Source organism: Tubulanus polymorphus, chromosome 3, assembly GCF_964204645.1.
Source record: "Tubulanus polymorphus chromosome 3, tnTubPoly1.2, whole genome shotgun sequence".
NCBI lineage: Eukaryota > Metazoa > Nemertea > Palaeonemertea > Tubulaniformes > Tubulanidae > Tubulanus > Tubulanus polymorphus.
In genome coordinates, this window is record NC_134027.1 from 14,272,364 (window position 1) to 14,289,266 (window position 16,903).

At 37.9% G+C, this 16,903-nt stretch overlaps 1 protein-coding gene across 4 annotated transcripts in view; it reads left to right on the plus strand.

Moving 5' to 3' along the window:
* The window catches only part of LOC141902016 (putative imidazolonepropionase), a 178,455-nt gene extending 162,118 nt beyond the window's left edge, over positions 1–16,337 (plus strand). For all 4 annotated transcript variants that reach the window (XM_074789644.1, XM_074789646.1, XM_074789645.1 and 1 more), the window contains 2 exons: positions 15,533–15,693; positions 15,779–16,337. In XM_074789644.1, the coding sequence (XP_074645745.1) occupies positions 15,533–15,693; positions 15,779–15,860 (243 nt within the window). In that variant the 3' untranslated portion in view covers positions 15,861–16,337. The remainder of the gene's footprint in view (positions 1–15,532; positions 15,694–15,778) is intronic.
* The last annotated feature ends 566 nt before the right edge of the window (positions 16,338–16,903 follow it).

Below are 16,903 nucleotides of genomic sequence, written 5' to 3' on the forward strand. Positions count from 1 at the left end.
TGGAAAATTCCTGACTCAGAAGGATTTCCATGTATTTGAAGAGAAAATTTTAAACTTGTTATCTTCGTCGCAACAGGTTGCTGCAACCTCTACAACAGGTAAGCCTATTCCTGATTGTCCGGTTAGAAGTTCGCCAGCCCACTCAGTTCTTCGGAATTCTGACTCTGAATTCCTGGATGCTGCGGTAGGGTCTGATTTCAATGAGGATCCGGTCCCAGAAGCGGCAATTCCTTCTGGGGTCGTTCCTGTCGCGAGCAATTGTGGGTTGCCCCAGACGATGGGGGCTTCCCTGGCTCGCCATGTATCTCCGTCCCGTTCAGTTTTATCCGAACCAGCGGGGGACATGCCATTTAGAGCGATGATAAGTGAGTTCTTTGTCAAGCACGGGGCAACTTGCGCTAAGCCCACAGCAGCTCCTCTGGTCGGTGAGTCAATGGAAGCTTATCGCCCTCCGGACTCCGATCTTAACGTTTTACGGGAATCGTCAGCAGTTTCGAGAGAATGGGCTCGATTGGATACGCAATTATGGGGTGAATGTCGGCCTGGAACATTTTCATTTCCCCCTCCAGAACGGGGTATGAAATCTGGGAAATATTTTAGTTCAACCGATCCACCTATAGGCGCATTTCGCTCGGCGTATTACGCAACTCCAGGTGCTGTGGATCACAGTCATAACTGCCTGGATGCTGATTATACTTTGATCAGCCCGGATACTGTTACAGCACAGTCGGGTATTCGTTTGCCTAAGTCCGGTTTGGTGGCCATGACGTTAATCCTGGACAATCTTACCAGAGTTGGTTCGTTTCAAGATATGGCACTTAAGGTGTTGACGGGTGAGCTTCGCGAGACTCACGCCGCCGTTCATGCGGGCTCGGACCCAGAGTCAGTTGCCCTAAAACTGGAGGGAATGGACCAGATTATCCAATCTTTGGCTCGGTCTGTTTCGCATGTAATTCCGTTGTCGGTTCGGGGTCAGGCTAATCTTATGTTAGCCTCCCGTCAGTCAGTGATGGACTCCAGTTCCAAAACTCGTCTACCGAATATGGTGTCCAATGCTTTGCTGAGAGCCCCATTGGGGACGTCTTCACGTCTCTTCTCCAGTTGGTGCGCTCCCGTTTCCGCAGAGCTGAGGAAGATTCAGGAGGTTCAGGCCAATTCCAACTCCCGAACTCCGTGGAAAAAGCGTTCTGGTCCGACGCCGGCGGCGCAAGGTTCGGCACGGACGCAAACAGGACCATCTCAAACTTCAGCGCTTTCTCAGGCGGCTTCGGATGCCGGTTGGAGAACTAGCGCGCAACTTCAACAATCGTGTCAAGCCTCGCCCAGTCGTAATAGTTCCGGTTCGTATCGAGGCAAGGGGAAGGCTCCAAAAAGGGGCTCTTCCTTTCGGAAAAACTCGAAATGAATTCTTGGGACCAGTGGGAGGTTGTCTGCAGAAGGCAGCAACCCACTGGTCCGACCTTTTTGGAGATGGTTGGCCCTCCCGGGTCGTCTCTCGTGGCTACCGTCTCCGTTTCCTAAGGCGACCGCGCCTGACGAGGTCACCTCCCGACATGCGGCCAAAACAAGGTCAGGAGGCCTTAATCTCTCCGGCTCTCAAGGAATTGGCCGAGAAGGGAGCGATAGAACCAGTTTGCAACGAAACTTCTCCCGGCTGGTTTTCTAGAATATTCATGGTACCAAAGGCCACAGGGGGTCAACGGACAGTGATAGATCTGCCATCCCTCAATCGGCACCTAGACATTCCAAGGTTCCGGATGACCAAGCCCAAGGACGTGATTCAAGGGCTCCGTCCGGGTCAATGGGCGGCTTCGTTGGACCTGAAAGATGCTTACTTTCAGGTTCTAATTCACCCAAAATCTCAGTGATTTCTCAGGATAAAGTGGAAAGGCCGCCGGTTCCAATTCAGGTCTCTTCCATTTGGCCTCAGTACGGCCCCGTGGGTTTTCACCAAGTTGGTCAAGTCAGTTCAGAAGGTACTTCAGTCAAGGGGTGTTTGTTTACCTCAACGACTGGTTAATAGTCGCGAATTCGGCTCAGGAATGTCGGGAGGCAATGACCTCAGTCTTGGACTTAGTCCATCAGCTAGGGTTCCGCGTAAACAGGGAAAAATCTCAGTTGACGCCGGCCCAACAGTTCACTTATCTCGGCATGGACTTCGATCTCCGAATCGGCAAAGTCTTTCCGTCTATGGCTCGAGTAGCCAAACTTCAAGAAGCTGTAGCGGGAGTGTCCACAACCCCGGGAACAGCTCGTTACTGGTCACGGCTTCTAGGCTCCATCAGCTCCATGGGTCTGGTGGTGCCCTTAGGCCGCCTCAGAAGCAGGCGCTTGCAACAATATTGGAAGGTCTTCTGGTCTCAGTCAAAGGGCAACTGGGAGGCCTTGATTCCCGTACCTCCAACCGATCTAAGTCCGGATCTTCAGTGGTGGGCGGCAACTACGAATCTTCGGCTCGGGGTGTCACTAGCCCCGTTAGAGGCTCCAGTTCGTGTATTCACGGATGCCAGTCACCAAGGATGGGGGGCACATCTGGAGAACCGAGTCAAAGCCGGGAGATGGTCTCGCTACGAGGCCACCAACCACATAAATTTCCTAGAAATGCTGGCTGTGTGGAAGGCCCTGAAGTTCTTTCACAGGAGAGTGGAGGGCCACCACGTTTGGTTAGCCACAGACAATTCAACAGTGAGGGCTTACCTTCAGAACCAAGGGGGCACTCACTCAGAAACCCTCACAGGTCTGTCGGCCGAAATTCTTCTTTGGTGCCAGACAAAGGGCGTGTCCCTGACTGTGGCACATGTTAGCAGGGAAAAGGAACGTGATGGCCGATGCTCTGTCTCGTCGAGGTCAGGCTATTGCGACAGAATGGGTTCTCCACCAAGAAGTAGCCGATCGGGTTCGGGGCATGTTTGGCAATCCGCTGCTGGATCTGTTTGCCACCCGGTTCAATCGGAGAAGTCCTCTGTTTGTGTCCCCGTTTCCAGACGCGGAAGCGTGGGGGGTCGATGCCTTCTCTCTGGACTGGTCGGGGATGCATGCGTATGCGTTCCCGCCCACGCCAGTCCTGCCGGGCTTACTGGATCAAATAGAGAGATCAGTCAATTGCAACATAGTTCTGGTAGCACCATGTTGGCCGGCTCAGAAATGGTTCCTACCACTTCTCAACCTACTGTGCGACAACCCCAGGATTCTTTCGAATTTCCCATCGCTTCTGTCTCAGGGGAACTTTCGGCATCATCCAAACAGCCAGTGGTTAAATCTGATCGCCTGGCCATTGTCCAGCGATCCTTGTCAGCTCAGGCTTTTCAGAACAGGCTGCCTCCTTTATCGCAGGTTCTAAGCGGCCATCAACAAGTACCATTTACGATGCCAAATGGAGTCATTTTGCGGATTGGTGTGCTGCAGGGGAAATTGATCCATGCTCACCCTCTGTAGCTCAATTGGCAGATTTTTTACTGCACCTATTTGTAGTAAAAGGTTTGCAGGTCATAACTATTAAAGGTTACCGCTCCGCGATTTCTCATACATTGCGTGCTTCTGGATGGCCAAATGTAGCAGGGGATCATCGGATATCCCAGCTGGTTGCAGGGTTTTCTATTTCCCGGCCTCGGGTACCAAGGACAGTTCCACCATGGGATCTGTCTTTTATTTTGAAGAAGTTAATGGAGGCTCCATTTGAACCTCTTTCAGCAGGGTCATTTGCAAATTTGTCAAAAAAGACTGTATTTTTACTGTTCTTGGCTTGCTCGGCCCGTCGCTCTGAGATTCATGCGCTTTCAGTCCGACAAGGTCATATTGTCTTTAACCCAGCGAAGGAATTTGTTTCGCTGCGGCCTGCTTTGGAATTTTTGGCAAAGAACCAACGACCAGGCTCGGTTGGGCGTCAATGGCGAATTGAAGCCCTAAAACATCGAGTGGAACCGGGCATCCCGGACAGGACTTTATGTCCTGTGCGGGCGTTGTGTTTCTATTTAGATCGCTCTGCTTCATGGAGGGGTTCACGGGAGCGATTATTTATTCCGCTGCTGGATCACCTAAAGGTGATATTTCACGGGACACAGTGGCCCGATGGGTCTCTTCACTGATCAAGGACATTTTATTGAAGGAGAATCTTTCCTCGGAGGGAGTGGTTTCTCATCAAGTGAGGTCTATGGCTACTTCCTGCGCAGCCTTTTCGGGTGCTCCGTTGGAGAAAGTCTGTCGGGCCGCCTTTTGGTATCCTCCATCGACATTCACGTAATTTTATTTACGGGATGTTTCAGGCCAGTTAGGCTCATTAGCTTCACTTGGTCCTGTTGTCATGGCTCAAGGTGTCCGTTCTTTCCGATCGGACCCTTTAGTGTAGAATATTTATGTTGCATTATCAGGATCACAGGGGGTGTATCCTTGTACATAGTTTGGGCTCATATCTGCAAGTATTAATTTCGCAAAATTCTAGGGGGGGCCCCTGAGCTGGACGGACTCACTGTGGCCAACCGGTCTTCCCTGTGCTACAGTGCTCCATTCCGTGCTTGGGTAAGTGCTCTCTTTTTCCCTCTTACCTTGCGTTTGAGCGGTGGTTTTTCTATCTACCTATCCCACCATCCTTGTGCTAGGCTAGTCTAGCAAAAACCATAGGAAAGGGTACAGTACTCGACGGAAATATTACAATTTTTGGAACTAAAATTTGTATTTCCGAGTAGTACTTACCCTTTCCAATGGTGGGAATCCCGCCCACCTGCCCCGCATAGCTGTTTTTTTGGTCTGCTATGACGTAAAAAGATGGCGGATTTCGCCGGTGGCTAAATGCAATACCGCAGGGCCGGGTCGTATAGAAAAACCATTGGCGATCAATCCAAATTTAGAAAATATTGGCAAAAACCATAGGATATGGTAAGTACTACTCGGAAATACAAATTTTAGTTCCAAGAATTGTAATTTTATCGCCAAAAATGAAGATTTTTTTGAAAATTTAGTCTGAGCAGACAGCTTTATAAGCCAGACTTTTCATTTGAGTTTTTTCATCATAAATGAAACTGGTATTTCATTAATTCCTATGACTTAAGCCCGGCGTAGGTCGGCCTTGCAACGGCTTGTGACTCACAGCGACACCATTCACTATGACCGCCAGCGACGATTATGTCGCAACGACTCATCGACCTACGCTCCCTTGCGACGGGTTGCGACTCAGCAACGCCAGTCACAAGGAGTCGCACGTGTTCTACTTTCTGCGACGCAATACAACTGTCACAACCGACCTACGCGCTCTTGCGACTGGCAGAAACTAGTCGCACACAGTCGCTGACAATCTTATCGCAACCGACTTGCAGCGAAACTTGCGATGCAACGCGAGGATCGCATTGCTTCACAAGGCCGACCTACGTCCGGCTTTAAGTTACTGCGGAGCCCCAGAAATAGACCTTTCGCTTGAAGATTCTTTCGTCGGAACAAAATTTATTTTGTTTGAAACAATAATATTCTGTTCGATTGAACCAATTTGAAAAAATCTTTAGAACAAAGTTGAACAAACTTTTTTTTGTCCACACGAAAGGTTTTCGTTCGAACAATCGTTCAATCGAACAGAATCGTTTTAATTTGAACAGAATTTTCTTGTCAGAACATTAAGTTTTTCGTCCGAACAAGTATATTGTAAAAAGTTTTTGTCCGAACCAAAAGTATTAAGTATTTCGTTCAATCGAACAATCGAACAGAATTGTTTTCATTCAAACATTTGTTCGAAAAAATTGTTTTCGCTCAACCAAATTTTTTTGCCGGGAAAAAAAGTTTTCAACAATAACATAGCTTTTTATTCGAACACATTTTTTTGTCTGAATGAAGAAAAGTTTTGGTTCAAACAAAAGGCGTATTGTTCGATCGAACAGAATTGTTTTCATTTGAACAAGATTTTCTTGTCGGCTCATTAAGCGTGTTCAGGTCGTTTTGGAAATTTACTCGGTCTGGTATATTTTGGATTACTGTGTATGTCATTCGTCAGGAACATTAAACAGAAGACGACTTAGGATACTACCTTGCGTGACTCCACTAGTTAGACCGACTTATTCCAAGATGAGGCGTTCCGTTGATTTCAGCTACAAGTTTTCATTCAGAGATAATGCTGAGCCATTTGGGCGACCTATCATTGATACTGTTTCCTAATGGCCTGTTTAGTAATGGCTGATGTTGTGCCTTATCAAATGCTTTGTCGAAATCCACTATTGAACAGGATTCTAAGACTGTGCAGAAAACCCGTTATTGCTGCTTTGCAGCTATATTTTATCTTGATCTTATAAATATTTTTGTATTCCCCATGGTGCATAGCATGAGAAAAGTCGATTGGACACAAGATGGCCATCGTGTGACCTTTTTCGTGTCCTGAAAGGTCATTTTTGCCCTAAATTTTAAGATCTGTAGCTCCCAAATAAATGGTTCTCCGTTTTTTCATTGAAATTCTCGATGGTTATACTTTGAGAAGAGCTCTGAAACATATCAGACAGTTTCTTTGATCAGTCAAGCGAATCAGCCATCTTTGTGTCATCACTCCGCATTTGTAACTAGAAAATGGTTTCTGAGGAAAGTATTGACAGGTTTTAACATACAGTCTTAATATTTGATAAATTTAATCACTGTCAATTTTAGCACTTTTTCTGTGGGGTTTCAGCGATCAAAAGTGTGAGTAAAGTGTTAGCAAAATAATTTAGATATGTAATATCAAATATAAAGGAATAACTATATATATTTATTATAAAAGTGTGAGTAAAATAATTCATAGTGAGTGAGTAAAAAATAAAAATAAATACGAGCTTTCGAGAATTCATTTTTATTTTTTATGAGCTTGACCTTTCGACCTTTGGGTTAAAACAAGACTTATCTTATTACTAGTACTGTACAATAATCAACCCAAAGAACGTTAGAAGCATTTTCGTGTAAAAATTACGATTTATTTTTTTTTTCTACCTTTACAACGAAGTATCAGATACAACGAGGTTTGACTGTATAGATAATGTTAGAATTTCGGGTTATGCTCCTGGTGAAGATCAGAAACCATTGACTTTTTTCCAAGACAAAGATGCAGAATACCTTTCTTTTATGATAAAAAAAACTTCACCTGCGGTCTGATGACAGAGGAGTTGCTAACTCGGTTCCTAATATCTTTTATGAGGCATGTAGAAACTCCAGATGAAGCAAGTTGGAGATGAAGGTACAGTTGTTATCAAGAGAACTACTTATTAGTTCAGATCCTGTAACCAGTGCAAGGTATTTTCGATTAACCTGTTCAGAATTTTCCTAAAGTGGTTACAGTGATGCCCAACCACCGGGGGAATGGATTGATAATGTCTACAGAGTTTTTCAGAGTCTACAGAGTATTCCTACACAGGGATTTGCTCATATTCATCTACTGGCTTGGGTGAAAGATGCTCCAGAGTTTGAAATTTGAATAGACTCAAATCATTCTCATGATTAAGATGGATTTACCTTAATAAGAAATAATGCTGCTAGTTTAGTTACAACAAGACCACACATATGTAAGAAATTATTATCTTTACAAAAACGGGTACCTGAGTCGAAACAATCGAAACAAACCATAGAACACATATAACTCACTGTAAGTTGTCAAGATTAATTAGTGCTATTTCTTCGACTTCTTTTTCTGTACAAAGCACTGAATTGTTTTTATTCCTCATTAACAAGTCATTATATATATATATATATATATATATATATATATATATATATATATATATATATATATATATATATATATATATATATATATATATATATATATATATTATAATATACATAAATATGGATGCATAGTCGACAAGATGTTAAAATATCTAGTGAAGGATAGCCCAATGGAAAGCAAGAATGCTTGTTTGAAGCATTGGGCCACCTTAAAACACACACAATCACTCCCCTCGCATACAGATTCATACAAAAAAATAACATAGATCAATGAAAAGGCGGATTAATGTCATGTGTAACAATTACCAGCAGTTTTACAATCAACAAATAAACTAGTTTTATGATTGATAGTTCTATGGTCTACTTTTTAAATCTAGATTTCATTAAATCGATCGTAGTTGAGAGTTTGATGTGTTGGTTTCGATTTTGCCATTTTATTGTTATTAGGCGCAGAAAGCTATTGCTGAAAGTACTCGTTTTATGTTGATCCATACGTGGTTCATTTCTTTGTCTGGTATTATGATCGTGGATGAAAGAGTTGGGTTGGAAAAATTGACGAATCCGTTGTTGTAGATTATTATGCGTAAAATTAAAGCCTTGTTTTAAAATTTCAAATTCCAAAATATCCAATTTAAGTATTCTCAGATCTTTGAAAAGTCGATCCGTTGGTGCATTATATTTTTCACGTGAAATCATTCTTGTGGCTCTTTTCTGCAGTTTAAACAGTCTATTTACATTCGATTTAAGGGTCAATGGTGCCCATATCATTATACCATACATAAAGTGACAGTGTATATAACTGAAATATAGCATCTTAAGGTAGTATGTGGGTACAATATGTTTGATACTGTTTAATAACAAATGTTACTAGAAATCTTATTACATAATTTGTTTACAAAACTATTCCAATTCAAATGTTGATCAATATCGATACCCAAAAATCTAGCAGACGTTGATAGTTTCATGTCTTTATCATTTATTCTTATAGTATAGTCCTCATTATTGATTCGATCATTGTTTCTAGGTCTAAAAAGAACAATCTCAGTTTTGTCTATGTTAAGCGTCAAATTGTTGGCGGTAAACCAGTCATGTAGGATGGTTGGGTCATGACTCAAATCGCATATTGTATTTACAGATTTACCTATCATCTGTACGTATCATCTGTAAATTGAATTGATTTACTTTTTTTTCAAATCCAGATGCATATCATTTACATAGATAAGAAATAATAGTGGTCCTAAAACCGATCCCTGAGGAATTCCATAAGCAATATTATTCGATTCCGACGTTTCGTGTAAAAATGAGATACATATGTATGTCGGTTTGTTAAGTAACTGCAAAACCAATTTAAAGGAATACCTCGGATACCATACATGTACAGTTCGTCAATTAAATATTCTATATTCAAACAGTCAAATGCTTTACTGAGGTAAAAAAAGCGGTTAGAGTATAATTATCATTTTTAAAACCTTAAATGATTCTACCTATCAGTTCAGTTATAGCATTATTAGTGGAATGTTTAGGTCTGAAACCATACTGACTTTCATATAGGATTGAATGTTAGGTCAGGTAACCATATAATCGTTTATGAACTAGCTTTTCAATAACTTTACTGATTGAAGGCAACAGTGGTATAGGTTGTTAGTTCGAAAATATATTTTTATCGCCTTTCTTGTATAGAGGGATAACTAAGAAAGTTTTTAGTACATCGGGCAGATGTAAGCTAATGGTTAAGCAGTGATATGGCTCGTAGCTTTTAGTATAGTATTGTTGATATTGTCGTGCCCACATGAAGTTTTACAATCTAGAGAAGCAATAGTATTATAAACTTCATTTTCGTCCGTAGGAAAAAGAAAAAAGTTGCTATCACAGTTATGAGGCATGTAATTGAACAATTTCATTGATCTAGGTAATTTCTTAGAGAGATTTTCACCAACAGTACTAAAATATTTACAGAACTCATTACATATCAGTCGATTATCATTATATAACATTCCATTAATATCAAACTCGTCTGGTGTAGTTGATTTGTCATGTGTTTTATTTACCTAAAATGACCTTCATGGTACTCCAAAGTTTACGGCTGTTTGTTTTGAGATTAAGTTTTTTTTTTGCTGTAGTATTACTACTGTTAGGTTTTCTTTTGATACTGTTGTAAGTGTTCCTATAGCGTATATATGTTAGATATTTCGGATTGGATTTATCTACTCCGATAGCTTTTTCATACAGTTGGCGACACTTGCGTGAACATTTGTTTAATAGCTATTTTACAGTTTATAGAACTTTCTGGTGCACGTTGCTCTAATACGTTATATATTTCCTTTATTAACAATTCGCATGCTGAATTCTTATCCGAATGATATACGTAGGGAAAATTCATTCCTGATAAAGATTCAATAATGTTTTGTAATTTAGAGTTATTCAAATTCCGTGATTTTATTGGGCAGATATTTTTCTTTTTGGGAGGATTTTAATATATACTAAACACAGAAAGTGATCGGAAATATCTGATATGATGATACAAGAGTAAACCTGTCCTTTTATATTAGTATTGATATAAATATCGTTAATGAGTGTCGCTGTACTTTTGGTGACCCGTGTGGGGCGAATAATAGTCGGATATAATCCGTTAACTAGATTGTTATCCAAGAATTTTGCCGTATTGGCATGGCTTTCTATTTTGATTAGATCAAGGTTTTTGGGCTGTACCAGTAATTATTGTCTTATTTTCATTTTTCGCTTTACTGATTATGTTATTGTAATCATTAATGAATTGCGTTTCATTAGTACCAGGTATTCGGTATATGTCCCCAATAATCATGTTATCATGTTCAATGAATATTAATTCAAACTGCCTTTGTTTGAAGATATTTAGATCATTTCTTTCTATAAATAACAGCTCATTTTTTTAAAAATGGCTACACCTCCACCGGTCTGACCGTGCCGATGTTGTTCAATTAGGCTAAAACCTGGGATGCGACATTTACACTTGTTTCTGTCAGTAATTAAATTTTCACATAACGAAATTATATGTATCTTGCAATTTTGTGATTTACAATTAGCTATTAAATTTCGAAGTTGATCGATTTTATCTTCTAGCCCACGTATATTGAACCGTAGAATATTTAGCCCATTCTTTCTAGTGTCGAGACAATTGATATTATTAATATCTGTATATGGACAATTATTTGATAGTGGCAGTTCATCTGACACTTCATTTAAGCATCGTTTTTCGTTGTTTAGTATAGTAGTTATTCATTCTAGTCCATTCTTATTTAACATTTACATTTTTTCATGCAGAAACGTGCTTATGAAACTCAACAGATATCTGTTGTAAATGAGGTTCTAGCAACTTAAGCGTTTCTCTGGTCACTTTGTGCTGGCAGCTCAACGAACAAGATTTGGCCCTCTAACATTCAAAGTACCAGCAACAACTACTTGAAAATAAACGAAGATCATTTTGATTCACTTTCCAAAAATTTCAGGAGAAAATGGCTGTTAACACCTTTTTACAGCCATATACTGACGTTGGTGTTAACACCTAGAGGTTAGTGTTAGTTGCAATGGAAAACCAATTGAAATTCTCACCAAGATAACACTGCCTTGATATTAAGGTCCGTGTTAGTGTAACACCAATACTACCTAGAACTGGCCATACTAAACACCGTCAGGAACCCACGTGTTATCCTAAACACCTTCAGGAAATTAAAATATAGATTGAATGGATAATGTAATTGTAAAGTTGAGGAGCGTGGCCCTGCCAGAAAACGAACCGTCCAGGAAGAGTGGGGGTCCTTGAGTTTGGAAGGCAGAAAAGGAAAGCAAATTTGAAAGGACTCTTGAAAATACTAAAATGTTGTTTATTCACAATCTGAGAAATTTACAAATTAACTCAATATCGCTAGTAGGAAATGCAATATCACTAGTAGACAATCTTTAATTATTATGTTAAAAAACTTAATTTGAATTATACAGTTTATTGTTAAGCTCATGAATATATCTATGAGTTTTTAAACTCTTTAAATTTTTATATCTTTTATTACATATTTCGCAGCATTTAATATTATTAATTCTATCTGAAATATAATTTATGTTTTCTTTTAATTCAGCGTATCTAATTTTACAATTATCATAGAATTCTAACAACTGTTTTATAGTATAAATTGAGAAAGAAAATAAACCTGAAAGCATAATAATTGATTTAATATTCTGTTGATTTTTAGTTATTAGATGTAATAAGTTTAATACCTTACTTTCACTCATTTTTATAGTTAAAATATATAAAATAAATTAAATTAAAAGATGCTGTTTTAATCCTACAAATCATTTAAATCAATAACTTTTTTATTGTAATTTTTTCTGTGATTGTTTCCATTTAACTTCTTTAACTTTTTACTCAATTTTATATTTTCATTCATCAGATATTTACTGATATTTTCATAGTAAAAGTATAATGCAGCCAATATTAACCCTCCTGCTACACGATAATGTTTCAAATCACTTTTTCCAATTGGAATGCTGAAACCATCCATTTATTTAAGAAAAAAATAAAAGTAATTTGATATATCTTATTTTGAATATGAATATTTAGAGTTGAATTATTATTTTTGAGTTATGATATTTCTATTTAAGATGGTGTGATTTATTGCTTCGAGTATATTATTTTCCACAATTAATTACATAACACTTTTTCATTAGGTTCATATTTAGGCGTAACAATTTCATTATCCAAGTTATATTGAGTTCCCACATCTTTGAATAATTTTTCATTATCTAAATCACATTGTATACCAATATTTGATGAATTTTCATTATACATAATTTGTTTATTATTAAAATTAAAATAATATACTTGTCTTTTTTCAATTCTTAAGTTAATCAAATCATTATAATCTTTTGAAAGTATCAAATCATCATTTCTTTCATTGAAAGGAGTTTGAAGTATATTTACTATGTTTTCATCTAAAGTTCCTTTATAATTTAAAACTGTATTGAATATTTTAGGATTTTTAATGCCATTATCAAAAGTATCTACTAGTTCAGTAATTAAATATGTTTCATTTGATGATATTTGATTAATTATAGTAATATTTTCAATTTTATAATGTCTTGCAGACACTAAATTTGTTGCTGAAATATAATTTCTAATGTTAAACTGTGAAAATAATTTATTGGCTTCATTGATTTCGATTTTGAAGTTGGGTTCGTCTTCTTCTTTCTTCATTTTAATAACAAAACTTTTATTAAAACTCATTCAAATATAAATATTCAATGATTTAAATATGAATTATTTCACTCACACTTTACTCACACTTTTTATGCTTGAAAATAAGAATTTAACTCATATAAATATAGATATTCACTGTTTTGAATATGAATTTTTTTACTCGTTAATTACTCACACTTTTTATGTTAAAAATTGATTTTTTATCACTCGAAATCTATATTTGATCTTATTTTTCTAGATTATTATGCTAACATTTTACTCTCACTTTTTAAACATGAATATTTTAAGAATAAATGGGAATATGTTGTTTCAAGTTAAAGGTTGCATTTTCTACTCACTCGACCTCTCAACCTTTGGCTTGAAACAACATATTCCCATTTACTGTGATTCACAGATGTTGGAAGTAAAAGCCTCTCTGAGCAAAAGGTTTAAAATGAAAGACCTAGGTGAGTTGGTTTCTGGGTATAGAATTCAATGTAAATAATGACTGTATTCAGCTTACTCAGAAACAGTACCTACTAAAAGTGTTTGAGAGGTTTCGCATGAGTGAATGTAAACCTAGGTCCACCCCATCAGACCTGAAACTAGAATTTGATTCCGAATCTGAGCCATGTGATCAAAAGTCGTATAGACAAGCTGTGGGAAGCCTCATATACGCGATGACGTGTACGAGACCTGATCTGTGTTGGATCGTGACCATGTTGTCTCAGTATTTATCTAAACCTACGCAACAACACTGGACAGCCATCAAACATGTATTTAGATATATATAAAAGGTACTATTGATTATGCTTTCGAAAATCATCCGAAAGTCTTAGGGTCATAGGTTTTTCGGATGCAGACTGGGGGTTTGGCTCATGATCGACGTAGTATCAGTTTTGCTCTATCAGTACGGTTTTGCTCTATCAGAAAATGGCACCGTTACATCACGGAAAAGCAGAAAGCAAGCAAGTGTAGCTCTGTCTACCTGTGAGGCAGAGTACATGGCCTTATCCCTGGCCGCACAAGAGAGTATCTATCTCTTGTTAATTTCTAAAAGAAATTGACCCTGAAGAAAATTATTACCCTTCAACTTTGTATGAAGACAATCAAGGTACCATTGGTCTGGTGAAAAGTCCCGTAAACCACCAAAGGAGTAAACATATATGTATATATTAGGTATATAACATATATAGGTATCACTTTATTAGGTCCGAGTATGCAATGGAAAAATTGAAATATTGTATAAACCAACAGAATGTACGATTGCAGATATGTTTACGAAAGCTGTATCAAAAGTTAAATTGAATCAATTTTGCGAATTTCTATTTGCCTAAAATGGAACGACTGTACCACACAATACGACTGAACGTATACACTTAATCAAGTGGGGGTGTTGATATATCATGTGATCAAGTGTAAAGGGCGCCTAAGGATAGAGGATTATCTGAAAAGATGTCTTTAACATCTGACACTGATCACTATCTGACGTAGATTCGTTTGTTTTTATTCCTCTTTAGGCGATGCAGTTATCAAATACATGGATATGAATTTGAATCTTTTAACTTGGGAATTTCTCGATGTTACTTGATGGATGTTATTTTCTAAAATCTAACATATAATAAAACAGCACTTTTTCTCATGCATGCTCCTTTTTAAGTCTTGGTGAATTCTTACCTCGCAGAACAAAGCATCGGTCCGTCCCCATATTAGTCTAACCATTAGATGTCTAATCAATTTTTTCAACCTAACGTAATTCTTATCTGTGTACTGGTTAATAGTCAGGTGAGCAACAAGACAATTGGTCTTTCATATTTTTGATGTGAAACAGATTTTACTTAGTCTTGCCTGCATTGGATCATAAGGTGACTCCAAAAACCTTTCTCTCCAGGGTCCAGTACAGGCGAACATTTCTGGTATCATTTTCACACCGGGGACAGTGAACTGATCATATTAGTTCAGTTATTCTATCAATTGCTCGTGCTATTTAAATAGAATCATTGTATTGAGGGCTGGGGCCATTTAAATCTTCTGTCTCGGCCCTCGTGCATTTTCCCGCAGTTGCGGATCCAGGGCCATTCCATGACTACAGCACTGAGAAATAAAAAGGGCACCAACTTTGATTAAATTTTCGGTGAAATTGACTAGCGATTGATTGCATGTGGAAATGTTCATTCCTCCAAGATATTAGATGAATGATATTTCCTAGCCCAAATTTTTGGCTCAATGAGCAGTGGCCTTTTTCTCCTTTTCAGTGATTTAAAGTGCTTTGGGCTCCTGGTCTATTTAAATAAGCACAATCTACGCTAATTGCTGGGCAGCATATGTAGTGGAGTTTCAGACAGGTTCAGGGGGCAGATCAAAGATAAATGTCTAGAGATGCATGATAGATAGCATGATAACCGGGGAAGTGGAAGTCAAGTAGACCTCAGGACCCAGTTTCATAATTCTATGTAAAGAAGTTTCATAATTCTATGTAAAGATGTAAAAACAATAAATGCTTAAGAGAGCTATTTTCAGTTGCGGAGTCCAGAACATATGATTATAGTGCGCAATACTACACTTGTGCTCAAAAAGAACTAAACGCTACACGAGTTCCTTGCGAATTGAGTTGATATATGGTATATCAAGGTGATTTACTATGTTTTAAATGTTTTTTAGCCACTGGTGATGCATCTAGCTTGTGTGAATTTGCATATGTCATTGGAAGAAGCACTGGTAGCTTCAACTTTAAATGCTGCAGCCTCTTTGAAGAAATCACACACACATGGATCAATTGAAATAGGAAAATATGCCGATTTGATAGTTTTGGATGCACCTAGGTAAGTTTTTACATATCTCCTCAACAACCAACCGAATTGTAAAATTTATATTACTAAATTTAATCTAATCATACTAATTTTGTAGATGGGAACATTTGGTTTACCAAATGGGTGAACAAGACCGTGTGATAAAACATGTGATCAAATCTGGAGACGTAGTTTTTTGAAGAATAGTAAATTAATGGAAGAGACTACTTCAGAATAGAAAAACTGAAAATCTAAATCTATGTTGATGTTGGTTGGTGAATACAGAGTTCATAGTATTACAGTGGAACCTCGGTACTGGATCAGAAAATATGTTTGTTATAATCGATAGTTCAGTATATCCAGTATGAAATCAATTAAAATTCTCTTACTTGGGACTCACTTTTATATTTGTTATATCCGATGAATTGTAGTATCTGAGCTCATTATAACGAGGTTCTACTGTATTGCGTTTCTAGAAATAAAAAAAGAAACATCCAAATTTCAATGTAAGGCCAAATCAAAGTTTATGTGTATTGACAATCTCCTAGATTTTTTGTAGGTTGGTAGGAAAATTATATTATTTTTTTCAAAAATATTTTATTCAAAAATGAATGGGAAACATACTAATACCATAACACAAAATTCAATAACTTGAAAGTTTATTAATGACTGAGAAAAATACGTATTGCATAATTTTATCTACAATGAATTAGATATAAATGATATAATATGAAAGATCAATAAAATTATTTTGAATTTCAAATTTGAGTATATTAATTATTGAATTGATTTACCAGGCAACCAGTCTAGTCTTGATATACTGGTGACCTTGTCCACAATCAAAAAGATGTTAATCAAATGATATGCAAATTTATAAAAAGATATAAAAAAAGAATAGCAGCGATGACGGGTTTTCTGCAAAGCCATTCAGGATGATGGGAATTGTAGAAAATTTGAATATCGATACATAGAATAAAATGCATTGGCAGATTCGAACCTAATATGCAACCACTGTGTAAACGTCCAATGTGATTCAGCTTTGAAACCGAACTTATGCGGATGTACAATCAATAGAAATGAATTGCGTTCAAGCAAAGGCCTAAAAAGTCTTTAGCTAAAACTTGAACTCTATTGTAAATTCTGGGGGCTGGAAGTAGATATCCCTAAATCGTGTATTGTTGGATTTAACAAAGCAGGTAAATTAGACTGCACAAATAGCTACATTTTTAAAGATTATGTTATA